At 39.7% G+C, this 14,532-nt stretch overlaps 2 protein-coding genes and 1 pseudogene across 5 annotated transcripts in view; 1 reads left to right on the top strand and 2 right to left on the bottom strand.

The window, feature by feature from the left end:
• Positions 1-14,532, top strand: part of Aass (aminoadipate-semialdehyde synthase) — a 61,673-nt gene that overhangs the window by 12,261 nt on the left and 34,880 nt on the right. For 3 of the 4 annotated variants that reach the window (XM_048450966.3, XM_048450965.3, XM_048450967.3), the window contains 6 exons: positions 1,415-1,591; positions 6,711-6,795; positions 8,749-8,816; positions 8,919-9,065; positions 10,650-10,728; positions 10,846-10,973. In XM_048450966.3, coding sequence (XP_048306923.2) covers positions 1,415-1,591; positions 6,711-6,795; positions 8,749-8,816; positions 8,919-9,065; positions 10,650-10,728; positions 10,846-10,973 — 684 coding nt within the window. The remainder of the gene's footprint in view (positions 1-1,414; positions 1,592-6,710; positions 6,796-8,748; positions 8,817-8,918; positions 9,066-10,649; positions 10,729-10,845; positions 10,974-14,532) is intronic. The other variant, XM_085683893.2, reaches the window with a different exon arrangement.
• On the bottom strand, positions 5,366-5,665 carry LOC125411098 (short transmembrane mitochondrial protein 1). Its single transcript, XM_048450969.3, has one exon. The coding sequence runs from the start codon at positions 5,662-5,664 to the stop codon at positions 5,521-5,523; it is 144 nt and encodes a 47-aa protein (XP_048306926.2). The 5' UTR covers position 5,665; the 3' UTR covers positions 5,366-5,520.
• LOC125411086 (small ribosomal subunit protein eS8 pseudogene) lies at positions 13,823-14,494 on the bottom strand (annotated as a pseudogene).

Below are 14,532 nucleotides of genomic sequence, written 5' to 3'. Positions count from 1 at the left end.
TTGTGTTCTTATTTTATGCTTGTTCATTTATAAAAGGTCATATGTCATACATATTATTTTGTGCCTATATATAGTGCATATATATGAGTGTATAAATATATTATATAGTATCTATATGTAAATACTCACATTTTGTTTTATTTAGTCAACAGCATATCTTTGGCATTGTACCATGTCTTATTCCATTGATTGCTGTGTGCTATTGCATTGCATGATTTTACCATGGTATATGTAATCAATTTACTATAAATGTGCTGTTTTTAAAGAAACCAGATAAAAAATGTTTTTTATCTTTCTCTCCTAGCCATCTACACTTTGTATGAATTACATTACTGTGTCTTGATTTCGTTTAACTGCTTCTGTAGATGTTCTTAAAATTTCCTCAGTTCATATCACTCCTTTACTTAAAAAAATCTTAATGACTATCTCTTACTTCTATGTGCTAGCTAGATTATCTTGGTTACATGGGTAATTTTCAGATCCTAATGATAAAACTGGGGTAGTTCTACCTCATGGGAATTACATGAGAATTAAATGAGGCAACTCATGCAAAAAGCCCATCAAAAATACAATAATACATTAATAAAAGTCAACTGGTGTTGTTGTTATCTGTTAGATCTCATATTAGCCATGATGGCATCTTTCACACGGCATCATCAACACGTCCTATCACTTTCATGTCTGTATGTGTGCACCTGTCTTCAGGTGTCTTGCTGCTACTGCTGCAGGCCTCATCTCCTCCTCTCACAGCCCACCCAGCCTTTTTGATGAACTTGACTTTCTGTATTTCTTATCCTAATATCCACTAGCCTAGAACGTTTCACATATCCTCCTGATTGTAATGTTCTTGAGTATGACTTTATGCTGTGCTCCTGGCATATTGCAAGAGCTCCTTCGTGGAGACACCTTTCCTGTCTTTCACTCTGCTATTTATCCCACGAATCTTCACATTAGAGAAGTAATAGATGTTAACGGAACCAAAACAACAAAGCAAAACAAAACACTGGTGGACATATATCCTATCTCTTAATACAAAAGGGTTGCAAATCACCACTTGACGTGGAGTGTTTCAGCATGCTATCAGTACATGTGACAAAGGTCTCCTGTAGCTCACATCTAACCTGGAACTTACTAGATAGCCAATGATGACCTTGAACATGTGTTCCTCTTATCTTCATTTGTAATCAAAGTATAATCTGCTCTTAACTATGAGTGAATACTGGATTTTCCAAATTTTCTCCCATAAAAGTCAGACAGGATAGATACATCTTAATTGAAGAAGCTACACTGTTATTTGTGCTAATTCACCAAACCCCATCCTTCTCAAGGCTGCTTTACCTTTGTATTTTTTATTAGCATAGCACGAGTATTACAATCTGGGAGAGTAACCTTTGGTCCAAATTGCAATCTCCAGGAGTATGCCAGGGCTGGTGGCATTCTTCAGGAGGACATCACAGAAGCTTGTCTAATTTTGGGAGTGAAAAGACCTCCAGAGGAAAAACTGATGTCCAAGAAGACTTACGCCTTCTTTTCCCACACAATAAAGGCCCAGGAAGCCAATATGAGCTTGCTGGATGAGGTCCTGAAACAGGTAATTGTGATCAGTATTCATGAGCAGTAATGCAGCATTGGACAGTAGATCTGTCACTCATGTTAGTAGGAGATGTGATCCATGGCAGGGTGCCCAATGAAGAGCTATCCTCGGCTACACAGGTTTGGAATATGCATCACATTATTTTATGTATTCTGAAATAAGAGGATAAAGTTGTTTTCCCCCTCAAGCAGTTACTAATTTATCAAGTTAAGTGGGTATATCCCACCATGTAGAATTCAAAAGCTAAAAAGAACCTCAAAGATCATGTAATCTACTGACTTGTTTTTCACAGGAGACTCAGAGGGGTACAGTAACTTAACTGAGGTTACACAGCTCTATGGCACAGTAACAGAACTAGAAATGCTTTTATATTCATTACTATTCATAAGATATGAAGTCTATTTTGAAGTTTTAAATACTGTGAAAATATTAATAGCTACTTAAAATGGGAATGCCCACCGAATGAAATCAGTATTGAGTGCCTACAATGTGTCGTACACAATTCACCTCGGTGAAAATGCAAAATAGCTGCTATCCTTGTGGTTTTGATGCCACATTCAGTGGGAGGAGACAGAGATAAGCAAAGAAGGCAGCCTATGTCACCAGAAAATAATCAGTAAAAGAGATACAGTACTGAAGGAGAAAGGAACATGAACACCAAGAGGGGACAATGCAACTGTCAATAGGGCCTCATCGCAAAGGTGGCATTTGAGTAGATATTTGAAGGAGACAAAGAACCAAGTCTTGTCTGATGATGTTGAGCCTTCTAAACAGGTAGGCATGTAAAGATCCAAAATGTTTCTGTGACTGGGTGGGTAGAATGGGCCGTGTACTAATGTGCTTAATCTTCCTGTTATATGGTAGTGGTTGGAGGTGTAAGGAAGAAAGCAGCACTAATCAGACGACGTAGTCTATGGCCAGTCTAGACTACAGGCAACTGATGAATGTGGCTAGGTCCTGGGTGGTAGAGTAGATACTGTGATATTTGTGGAACCTTAATTGCATTTTAGAGGTGAATTCTACAAAATTCCTTGATGACAGGAAGGTAGAATTTGAGGATGGCCAATGTTGTCTATGAGGAGAGTAAGCTAGGGTGGCCACGTTGTGTATGTGCAGAGTTAGCCCTATTAGGAACAGAGGAGTTTAGCTTGTCAGATATCGACATTTTGACAGTAGTCAAAAAAGCTGATAGTGTGTTGGATATGAGTTTGTAGCCTAGGAGAGCAGCTTCGCCTGTCCAGCACTGTGAGAGACCAGGTGGTGTGTATACTTGGGGGGCTAGATGAGTGTGGGTTGTGAGTGGAGATACAGACCAGAGCCTTGGCCCATGGCCTACAGTAAGGATGATAGAGCACTTGATATGGAATCTGAGAATAGAACAGAGGGTTACGTTTACCAACAATACAAGCAGTGGAAAAAATGGATTTTATTTAGGGCAATAGGATATGTTCCTTTTAATTTCAAAACCACTTTGAAGCAAATAAACTCTTTTATGAAGAACTTCAGAGATATTTTGTTATATGAATTTTTGGTCCTCATCAGAAAAATTAATAAAAACAGACCTAGCAGGATGGCTCTTGGGCAGTCCTCTAACAAGTCCACATTCAGAGTTGGTTATACATTAAAGATAATTAAATTTGTAAACTTAATTTTAAATTGTACAGTCCCCCCCCCAGTACTGGGTTTGCAACCCATGACCTTGCACATGCAAAGAAAGTACTATATTATACTTAGTAATGTACTCAAGACCTTTAACTTTTACATTCTTTGAAGAGATAAAAGTATTGTGTAATTTTAACATAGCTTTTAAGAACCCAATTGTTGATAGAGGTTGCTGTCCCACCCAGTCCCATAGTCATTCAGTCCCAAAGAAACACATAGAGGTCTACATTAATTATCAACTGGTTGGCTTATTATCTCAGGCTTCTTATTAACTAACCTTTACATCTTAAATTAACCCATAATTTTTGTCTGCCATTACCATATGGCTTGGTACCTTATATCAGTGAGACATTCTCAGTTTGTGTCCTCTGTGTCTGGATAACAACTGCAGACTGAGCCTTTCCTCTTCCCAGAATTCTCCTTCTCTGGTTGCCCCACCTATATTTCCTGCCTGGCTACTGGCCAATCAGTGTTTTTATTAAACCAATACAAGTGACAAATCTTTACAGGGTAGTACAAGACCATTGTCCCACAGTGCGTCTCCCCCTTTATTTTCAAAGCAAAAACTCTAAATCTAATCTCCTTTGTTTAGCTTTCTTCCTGACCATTATTCATAACAACTTGTAACCAATACTCTAAACAAAGCCCAACATACATAATCCAGTTTTGGGGGGCACTGATAATCTTATGGGGACCTAAAGAAAATTTAGGATTATGGTCAAGTCCTGACTGGAGTATTCTGTGAGGCTTGATCATCTCTGCCAGCAGTTCTGAGGCTGTTCTGGATGTAGAACTCAGAGGAAACTCCAAGAGAGGTTCTCTGAAATGTTGGATCATCTGGGCCATTCATCCTGTCAGAGATTTTTCAGAGAGTCTTCCTTGACCAAAACTTATTTTCTTAGCTAAGAATGAATCTACAGCCTCTCATTTCCTGTGGAAACAAAACCAAAGTCTCCAAAGTAACGTATCTTTTGATTTAAATTTTAAAGTCAAGGCATTTTCAAAATATTTTTGTTGCGTTAATCTAGCAGCATGTATAATCAAATGTCTTTTAGCAGCTGTTGCTCCTTCCTCAGCCACCAAACAATTCAAATACAACACAACAACATACAGTATCCAGATTCTCTGTGTATTTCCGTCTATATGTGCCTTTATTTTAAACTCTAGTTTTTCTTTTTCTTTTTAATTTTTGGTTTTTTTGAGACAGGGTTTCTCTGTTTATCTTTGGCTGTCCTTGAATTCACTCTGTAGACCAGGCTGTCCTTGAACTCATAGAGATCCACCTGCCTCTGCCTTCCAAGTGCTGGGATTAAAGGTACATGCCACGACACCCAACTACTCTCTTTTTTTAATGACTTTATCCTTTTTCTTTTTTCTCCCAAGCCTACATATATTTTTTTTAACACACTGTAAACCATTTAGAGAGGGTTTTTTTTGGTTTGAATCTATCTTTACTGTATATCTCTTTTTCTGACCTCATGAATCTTTAAGTTGCTAAGTGATGTGGCTGGGATTAAAGCTGTGGCTTTGATGACTGAATGCACCCCATTCCTTAGCTTTCTGAGATTCAACTTCATGGCAGAGGTATTGGTGGGAGCCATGTTTATTGCTACAACTCTATGGCGTTTCAAGGTCCCTGCCACCAACAAGAAGCATGCTGTTGGTGATTCATAAACACCATTTAAGTGTTTGGTGGAGGAACCTGTTCAAAGATCTGAAAGGTTTTGTAGCTAACTGAGTCAGGAAACCTCTCTTAAATGAAATGTGTTTGCCCTTAGTAAACAGAGCCCACTTGGGAAACTGTGCTTAACATTTTTTTTTGTGTGTTCTTTTGTGTCTTGAATTACTTCCCAAGATTATTTTTTTTTGGCTTGAACGTATTGATTTTAATTACTTTCACAACAAAATTTAGTAACAAACATTTAACACGCTGCTATTATAACTGCTAGTGAAATCAGCTATCTAAATCCATTCAGTCTTCTCTTGACAACAGGTTGTAGCTCCCAGATGACAGGTGAGCGATCACTAATAAAAATTGTGTTTGCTAACCTAGCACCATGTTCCAGTCTTAGGACTCAGAGGCAGCTGGATGGAAACTAAGCTGAAGGGAAGCTGCTGGTAACCTTGACTTCTGGCCCCAAGTTGGTTCTAAGGCAACAGGCAAGGTCTGAGGCTGAGGAGGAACACAGCTTTGGGGTGCGGCTATGAAGGAGTCAGGCCCCTCGGGAGGGAACTTGGGTTCAGAGCACAGTGCTGGGCAGGCATCAGGAACTAGGGGGTTTCTTCTTGGCTTCCAGGTCCTTTTTAATCTCTTCAAGTTTTTTGGCCAGGTTTGGCATATCATAATTGTGAGCCAGATACATTCCAACCACACTGCTCAAAGCAAATCCAAGCAGGAACTGGAGCATGATGTCGGTAGAGAGGGAGATGAGGAGGGTTTTATGTGGATGTGATTGTCCCACATTGGGCACCAATGTGTAAGCGGAGGCTGCTCTTTCATTTCCTGGCCACCCAGACCTGAATAATTACACAGAAACTATATTAATTACAACAATACTTGACCTATTAATTAGCTCAGGCTTCTTATTAATTAACTCTTACATCTTAAATTAACCCTTTTCTATTAATCTGTCAATCAACATGAGTCTGTGGCTTACTGGTAAGGATCCAGCATCTGTGTCCTTCAGCAGCTATGTGGTGTCTCCTTCACTGTGCCTACTCTCTCTCTATATTCCTTCCAGCCTGGCTATTTTTTGCCCTGACATAGGCCAAATAAATTTTATTCATTAACCAATAAAAGCAATGCATATTCAGAAGGACATCCCACATCCTACATTAAAGGGGCTTTCTTGAGAGAGGGAAGGTCTTTGAAGAAAAAGAAATAATTTATATTTGTCAAAGATAAAGAAAAGAGGAAGAGAAAGGGAAGGAAGAGGGAGAGAGAGGGAAAGAGAGAATGTTGGGATATATTGTTAGGTAAAAAAAGGTGTTTTAAATGACTGAGGAACAGGAAGAATATGCCAAAAAAGAGGTATTAGTTCAGGAACTGACCAGAAAGGATTTGGAATGAAGCAGGATTTGCTTGCACACAGGGATTCATCTTAGGAAGGATATGTTTTCTTTGGTACCAGATGATTGATGATAAGTAGGGACATAGGCATATTTCAAATAATTTTGGGCAGGTTGGGGGACCTTTGCCTCAGTTATTTCCTTGGCTCACTTTAAAGGATATGTTTAACACCAAGTTCATTCTTTTTAATTCTAATGACAGCTGATCTGAGATCAAGCACTTTCAAAACATTTAATGGTGCACCTCCTGGTAATGGGCTAGTCAACATGCATTTCCTAAGAGGGAAAATATAAAATTTTTATTTCTTTATATGTGGCTTACTAATATATTGAATTTGAGCTGAATTTATCTGCTTACAACAGTTTCTTTTTTTCTTTTCTTCAGGAAATTCGACTAATTGATTATGAGAAAATGGTGGATCACAGAGGGTCGCGGATAGTTGCATTTGGACAGTGGGCAGGTGTGGCAGGTAGGTATGTCAGGGCTCATGTAACCTCCTAAGTGTGTCTTAGCAGTACAAGTGTGTTTTCTCTTTTCTATGTTTACTGCTAAAACAAAAACACAAAGAAAAAAAAAGGAAGCAGGCAAATGGTTAATACCCATGAATAGGTTTCAGTTTTCTAGATGATCCTGTGAAGAAACAAAGTTATGTTTGATAATGGGACACCATAAGTAGAAAATCTGGGGGAATGATCTTCTTTACCAAGTGAGGGGTGAGCCATGGAAGTACTCTTCCAGGTTATTTTGGACTCACCCAGGTGACTGTTCTTTTCCTCTAGAGAAAATGAACACACCAGAAATATGCTAATTGATTCAGGAGTAACACCATGTCTGTGAATAGGGTGTGACTTGGTTAAGAGCATTGACTGTTCTTCCAAAGGTCCTGAGTTCAATTCCCAGCAACCACATGATGGCTCACAACCATCTGTAATGAGATCTGGTGCCTTCTGGCCTGCAGGCATACATGCAAGTAGAAAACTCTGTGTGTATGTGTGTGTGTGTGTGTGTGTGTGTGTGTGTGTGTGTGTGTGTGTATAAAAGTCTTTTTAAAAAAGTAGACTTAAAAAATCATGAAGGCAAGGTAATACACAAGTATAGTGTCAGTACTGCTTGTTAGAGGAAGAATACTGAGCTGGAAATAGCTGTTGGGAGGGTTGGCCTTGAGACAGTGCATCTGAAGCTGGGACTTGATGGCCAAATAAAACCTATTTTAATGTTTTAGAGTAAGTAAGGAGGAAGGAATGTTAGGCACATATAAAGACCTGCTATACAATAAAGTTAAAAAAAATCTAGGTAGACAAAGTAGAAAAAGGAGATGGCACAATGCAGAGGGAAGAAACATAAGAGAGAACACAGCAATCTCCTCTGCAAGCATTGAAAGAACAGCAAAAGCTGTACTAAGGCTAGTGAGCTTGACAAACTTATGAATTAGACAAACCTGTAGAAGACACAAATGGCTGAAACCACTGCAAGAAAAGATTGGCTTTACAGTATTAAGTAAATTCAACTCATAAGAAAAGGAAAACATTTTATAAAAGGAATTTTATTTTTACTGCAATAGTTCTTGTGACAGACTGGCATTTAGAAGCTTGAGGTAGGAGGATTGTCATGAATATGAGGCCAATGTGGACTACATAGCAAAAGTAAAAAAAAAATTACTTTTTAAATTTTTTTGTGAATTTCATTCATGAGTGCTATATTTACATAATTTCTACCTCTCCCTCTTTCACCTACCCCTTTTTATTTTCCCCACCCTCCCTCTCAATTTCATGACCTCTTCTTAAATTATTATTATTACTACACATGTGCACACACCTTGCTGAGTCAATTTAGCATGGCGTGTATGTACATGCATTTAGGGCTGACCTTCCCCCCCCACACACACACACACACTGGAATTGGGTAACCATCTGGGAGCTTATTCCTGGAGAAAACTCATTCTACTTCTCTCAGAATTCATTGGTTCCCTGTACTTCTTCATCTAGGAGCGGGGCCTTATGAAACTTTTCTCATACGTACTGGCATGTCACCTGGTGCATGTCACTGTACAGGCCGTGTCTCAGCAACTATATGATTGATACTTCATGAGTACAGCTTTCCTGTCACGGGTCTAGAAGACACTATTTAGCAGCAGACAACCTGTCCTTACTGTCTGTACTTAGAAGTTTTCTGTCATTCTTCCACAGTTTTCCTTGAGCCTTGTAGGTGTAGGGTTTACACTACAGATGTATCATTCAAAGCTGGCTCACTTATTTTCTGAAGTTTGACCAACTGTGAATCTCCATAGTCATCTCTATCTGCTAAAAAAAAAAAAAGGAGCTTCTTTGATGAGGGGTGAGAGTTACTATTAGTGAAGATAAGTAAGACTATTATTCAACTCCACTCAATTAATGGTCCTTTTGTCGGTCTGGTTCTGTGACAGGAATGATCAATATTTTACATGGAATGGGTTTAAGGCTGCTTGCGTTGGGACATCATACACCTTTTATGGTGAGAGATTTTATTTTTTTATTGGAAATGTGTCACATTTTCAGCATAGAAACGCCTTTGAGATAGTGCACTGACGTGGATTGTGTGTGTGCTTGCTTCCAGCACCTTGGCATGGCTCACAACTACAGGAACAGCAGCCAGGCTGTGCAAGCTGTCCGCGATGCAGGTTATGAAATATCTCTGGGTTTAATGCCAAGGTCAATAGGACCCTTAACCTTTGTGTTCACGGGGACTGGCAACGTGTCAAAGGTAGCCTCACCCCTCCTCTCTGTCAAGTCAAGCAATCTGAAATGCTCAATATTTTGTGGGCGTTTCAAACCAAATGACTGGCCATTCAACTTGGAATATTTCTTATGTTTTTACTATAACAAAGAACAGTAGTAGCCCAAGCACTTTCTTTGCTTTTAGCTGATATCATCTACTAGAGCAGTGGTTCTCAGCCTGTGGGGTTTGATTCCTTTGGGAGTTAAACAACCTTTTCACAGAGTTCATATATCAGGCATCCTGCATTTCAGATATTTACATTGCAATTTATGATAGTACCAAAAATATAGTTTTAAGATTGGGGGCCACCACATGCTGAAGAACTATAGTAAATGATCACAACATTAGGAAGGTTAAGAACCACTGTCTTAGAGGCTTGAAGTGTCCCTTCACCCTTCTATCTTCCTTCCTTCCCTCCTTGCTTCTCTGTTCCCTTCCCTTGTTAACTCCTTGTTAATGAAATAAAGCACCACCCTTCAAGAGATGAGTTGTTCCTTCATTAACTGCTTGGAATCTTGCTAGTAACTAAGTATCTCGGTTAGGGTTTCTGTTGCTGTGAAAGTAAGGCATTTTCTTAATTATTGTTAAAGGGGGGTGGTCCATTGTGTGTGTGTTTACATTCCTGGGCTAGCAGTCCTGAATTCTTTATAAAAGCAGGCTTACTTTCTTCAGTGATGAACAGTGCTGTGGAAGTACAGAATAAACAAACCCTTTCCTCCCCATGGGCCAAAGCAAGTTGGCGAGAGAAGGATTTGTTTGACTTACACTTCCACATCACTGCTCATCATCAGAGAAAATCAAGACATGAAATCAAACAGGGCAGGAACCTGGCAACAGGAACTGATGCAGTAACCATCCATGGAGGGGAGCGACTTACTGCCTGACTTTCCCTGCCTTGCTCAGCCGGCTTTCTTATAGAACCTAGGACTATAATACCACCATGGGCTGGGCGCTCCTCCATTAAGCACTAATTATGAAAATTTCTTTATAGCCAGATTTTAAGGGGGCATCTTCTCAACTGAGGTTCCCTCCTTTCAGATAACTCCAGTTGTGTGTCAGGTTGCCATAAGACCAGCCAGCACACTAAGGAAGATTAAGACTGGAATGAACGCTTCCTTCTGGAGGGGTGTTGAGGCTGCATTTGTAATCCCCTGGAGAAACTTGTAATTGAAAAAAATAGGTCGGCAGTGCAGAAGTTTTATGAATAGAAACTCTCTGAGTGCTAAATTGTAAAGCATGCATCTGATCCTTTCCTTCTGTGGTAGACTGTTTGCCCACTTAATATAATTTCCATAGTGAATCAAAAAGTAAATAGGCACATTGCATTACACCCATGTTTCTAAACTCTTGCTGCTATTCTAAAGAAGCAGTTAAAATGCTGATTCCTTCTCATGCAACTGAAACCAAAGCCAGTTTGTAAACTTCCAGCGTACACACTCTGTGCTTCTGTGTTGTGATTCTGGTTAGAGGAGAGGGCAAGGGGAACTCTGCAGCTGTGAATCCTTGCAAGAAGGCTGTTGGCCACGTCCCTACTGAGGTTTGATTCTTTTGCTCATGCACTAATTACAGGGAGCCCAGGCAGTCTTTAACGAGCTGCCTTGTGAGTATGTGGAGCCCCATGAATTAAAAGAAGTTTCCAAAACTGGAGGTAAGGGGTGAGGGAGGACCTTATCTTTTACTGTTTTGTAAGAGTCTTTGTGTTAATATTTTACCACCACACATCACTATCATTTGTCCCGTTACTAACGCCTTCTTTCTTTGTAAGACCACAGGAAAGTGTATGGGACGGTGTTAAGTCGCCATCATCATCTTGTCAGGAAAACAGATGGTGTGTATGATCCTGTAGAATATGAGAAATACCCCGAGCGCTACATCAGTCGTTTTAATACAGATGTGAGTATCTGGCTTTGAGTTGGTTGCTTTGCCACATGGTAGTTAAGCAGTTTTCCGAGGGAAAAATTGTGAATGTATAGCTTAATCTGTTGACTCCTTGTGTAGACTGACTGTGAGTCCTTTGGTTCTAATGCATTGGACTTAGTAGTTGGCTCCCGCTGATACCTGGGATCTCTGGTGGTCTCTGCTTAGTCTTGGTTGTTTCTGTGGAGATGTTCATTGCTTCACAGTCTTTCTCGATTTCACAATGCATGTGCTCATTAGTTCTAAGCCAGTTTCTGGAGAGCTCTGTTTCTGTGTTAGCCAATACTAGTTAGCACAATTGCCAAAAATGCATCTTTGAGACTTGATCTTAATATGTGTCCTATCTTTTAATTTTTTTCAGTACTAGGGAGTTAAACTAGTGTTTCTCACATTTCAACAAGTGCTCTACCACTGAACAGTATCCTCAGAGGTTTATTCTTTCTGTTGCCAAAAATTATAACCATAATCCCATTGAGCATCGTAGCTGGTTTTAAAGGCCTAAGACTTGAAAGAAAAGAGGTTATTAGTTTATTATTTTGTAGGCCTGAACAAAGCATGGTTCAGGTTCTTTCATAGATTCTTATTGGCTGCATCACATTATGGTGGGAGGTCATGTGTATCTATCCATGTAACCTCTTCCTTTTCCCAATTAAACCATGAAGGATCATCATGGATGCTCTTCTCCTCTCTAATATAATTTAATCACTTTAGAAAGTGATTAAATTTAATAATTATAATTTAATCACTTTAAAAACTATGGTTGTATTCAACTTCTACTCTAAATACCATGAACACTAGGAGTTGCTGGTTAGTCTTCGCATGAGTTCAAGGGCCAACTGTATTTCAATCATGGTATTATGTCACTGGACCTATAAAACTTATGCCCTCACATTTAATATATGTACATTTCACTTCTAGTAGTTCCAAAGTCTTAAGTCAAGTAAACTTCAAACTCCAGAGTCTCACTTGGAACTCAAGTCTAACATCATTGGATGCAAAATCATATAAAACAAAAGCCAAGCTGGGTGTTTCTAAGATACAGTAGCAGGTTTGCCACACGGGATCCATTCCATTCTAAAAGTCAGGACCAGACTAGAAGAAAGGAGTCATCAGCCTAAGGCAAGACCCAAGCCCATATGGACAGACATTATTTCCTAAAACTCCATGTTACATCTTGTGCTCGGTGCGCCAGACCAACTGCAGATGTGGGAAGTTCTACCTGTCTATCCTGTGGCTGCGATAACAGGCCAGACATTGGCGTCTAAAGTTTTTCTTACCCTGGAAGCATGCTGCCTGATGTTCCTCCCAGTATGTGTTTTATGTTTCTGGTTGCCTTAAGCTTTCTGAGTTCTTTCTTTTGTCTCCATTCTCATGGCTCCACTGTGCATTGCCTCATTTGGACTGCATTGTAGACAGACAGACTCTGTATAGGAAATGCTTGCCTGGCTCCTCAGGCTTTCTTTTGAAATATTTTCATTCAGTCTATGTTCTTTTTCTTTTTCCTCTTTGCTTTCCTTTTCTGTATCTCTCTTCTTCCTTCTTTTATCCCCCACTTCATCGATCCCTCCTTTCTTTTGTTCTCTTCATTTGTCTTTTTTTTTTTTTTTTTTTGAGATAGGGCCCTTGTCTGTGGCCTACATTTGTTCAAAACTCACTCGCATTTCACACTGTCCTCAAACTCTCAATCTTTCTGTCTCTGTCTTCTGAGTCCTGGACACATAGGCACAAACCACCACTATGTCCGGCCACAGACTCCTTGTAAGTTTATTTATGGTGCCAGGGATGGAAGCTAGGACTTTGTGTATGCTAGGCAAGTACTTGTCCACTAAGTGACACCCCCAGTCTGTCCTAGGATTTTGTTTTTGCCTGTTCTTCCAGTTTCAACTTCCGCCAGCCAGCCATCTCCAAAGTGCCTAAACATTTTCCAACATAGTAACAGTAACAATTCCTTCTCTTAGCACCAATAATTTTTTCTAATTAGCTAGCTTTGCATGTTTACAGCAAAATACCCAAAGCAAGTTTTTTAAAAAGAAAACTTTTAATCAAGTGCACAGTTTTGGAAAAGGTTTAAGTCAAAGATCAGGCAACTACACTGCTTTGGTGTCTGCTTGAGGTTTGGGGATGGCAGTAGTAGTGTCAGCTGTTTGGAGTAAGTCTCTCAGATCAGAGAGAAAAGAGAGATAGTGGACAGGCTGGCATTCTAATATTCCCTTAAAGGTATATGTCCCCAATGATTTGAAGACTGCACCAGGGGCTAATGTTCTAAAGTTCCACTTCATTTAAGTAGTGCCAAGGACACTCAATATCTCAACCGCAGCAGACAGCTATGTCCAAATGTTTGTGGTTGTTTTCAGCGGGAAAGGAGAAATGGAACAGCTCTATAAGTACCAGGCCTGTCTTAATTGTCCAAAACATGACATATACACCAAATTCCCATGGTAGGGAAGCAGAAGCTTCATCTGCTAAGACACACAGTCTGTCAGGTAGCAGCTCTCCTCAAAATAAGCTGACAAGCTAGAAACCAAGCTCAACTCAAAATGAATATACATATTATGAAAAGAAATGCTTTGAATAATTTTAAATGTGTTTGCAAATGTAGCCCCTTTAGGTTATGGTATGAAATTTTGCTATTTTAGCATGTATAGATCGTGTGTTACAGAGGAACTTCTTCCCTTTCACGTGGGAATGCCTTGTGATTCTTAAGGCACAAAAAGTATATAAAAACAAGTTAGGTTGAAGTACATTTCATCCCTTCTTTTAAAAAATTTATTTATTTATTTAATAGAACAATAAACACCTTTATTCCATGAGCTATGAATGATGGTTTACTTGCCTTTCTGTGATTTGATCTCCCTTAGATAGAACTCCAGAGTCTTGCCTTTTAGCACATAGCCATCTGCTCTGCCACACCGGCCTGGTCTTGAGGTCAAACGCCAGGCAAGATGCTTGCCCTGCTGGAGCAGGTCCTCTAGAGGATGGCTGATTTTGGTGCTCCTTTTCCTTTTATCATATTTCTTTTGAATTTTCTGTGATTTTTTTTAAAAATAATTTTTTATCCTCGGGATTCAGCTCACCCTTTTTCTTGTGGTAGGGGGACTCATACAATGTCAGTATGGTGTGCTGTCAACAATCACAATGCAGTTCTTCACTAGGGTCTTGTTGACCCTACAGTGATTGCATTCACTGTAGACAACATCAATGACTCACTCAGAGCCCCAGGAAAAGTTCTCTACAGCCAATCGTAGGGCACGGCACTTCTAACTGCCTCCTTGCACTCAGACTGTGTGTATACTATGAGGGCCAACCTTAGTATTGGCAGCAGGATGTCCCAGCTAATACTTCTTCTTGGGGTAGGATTTTCTCTTACTCATTGTCTTATGGCGCTTGGGTTGTCCCAAGAGATGCTTATCTCTTGGTATTGACGGGAAAGAGCCATCCATTCTTTTTAGATTCACACATATTTGTTTAGTGCCCCCTTTTCTCTCACTCCCCGCCATGTACTGTGATTTGATTAAATTCCTAGCCTCTTTTCCAT

This window comes from Myodes glareolus, chromosome 25, assembly GCF_982192425.1.
Source record: "Myodes glareolus chromosome 25, mMyoGla1.1, whole genome shotgun sequence".
Taxonomy (NCBI): domain Eukaryota; kingdom Metazoa; phylum Chordata; class Mammalia; order Rodentia; family Cricetidae; genus Myodes; species Myodes glareolus.
Note: the sequence above shows the minus strand (reverse complement) of the source record. Positions and strands in the feature narration are given on the sequence as shown.

What these genes read in the sequence shown, in the direction of transcription:
- LOC125411098 (XM_048450969.3), bottom strand. Translation starts at nt 5,664, where the DNA reads ATGCTCCAGTTCCTGCTTGGATTTGCTTTGAGCAGTGTGGTTGGAATG.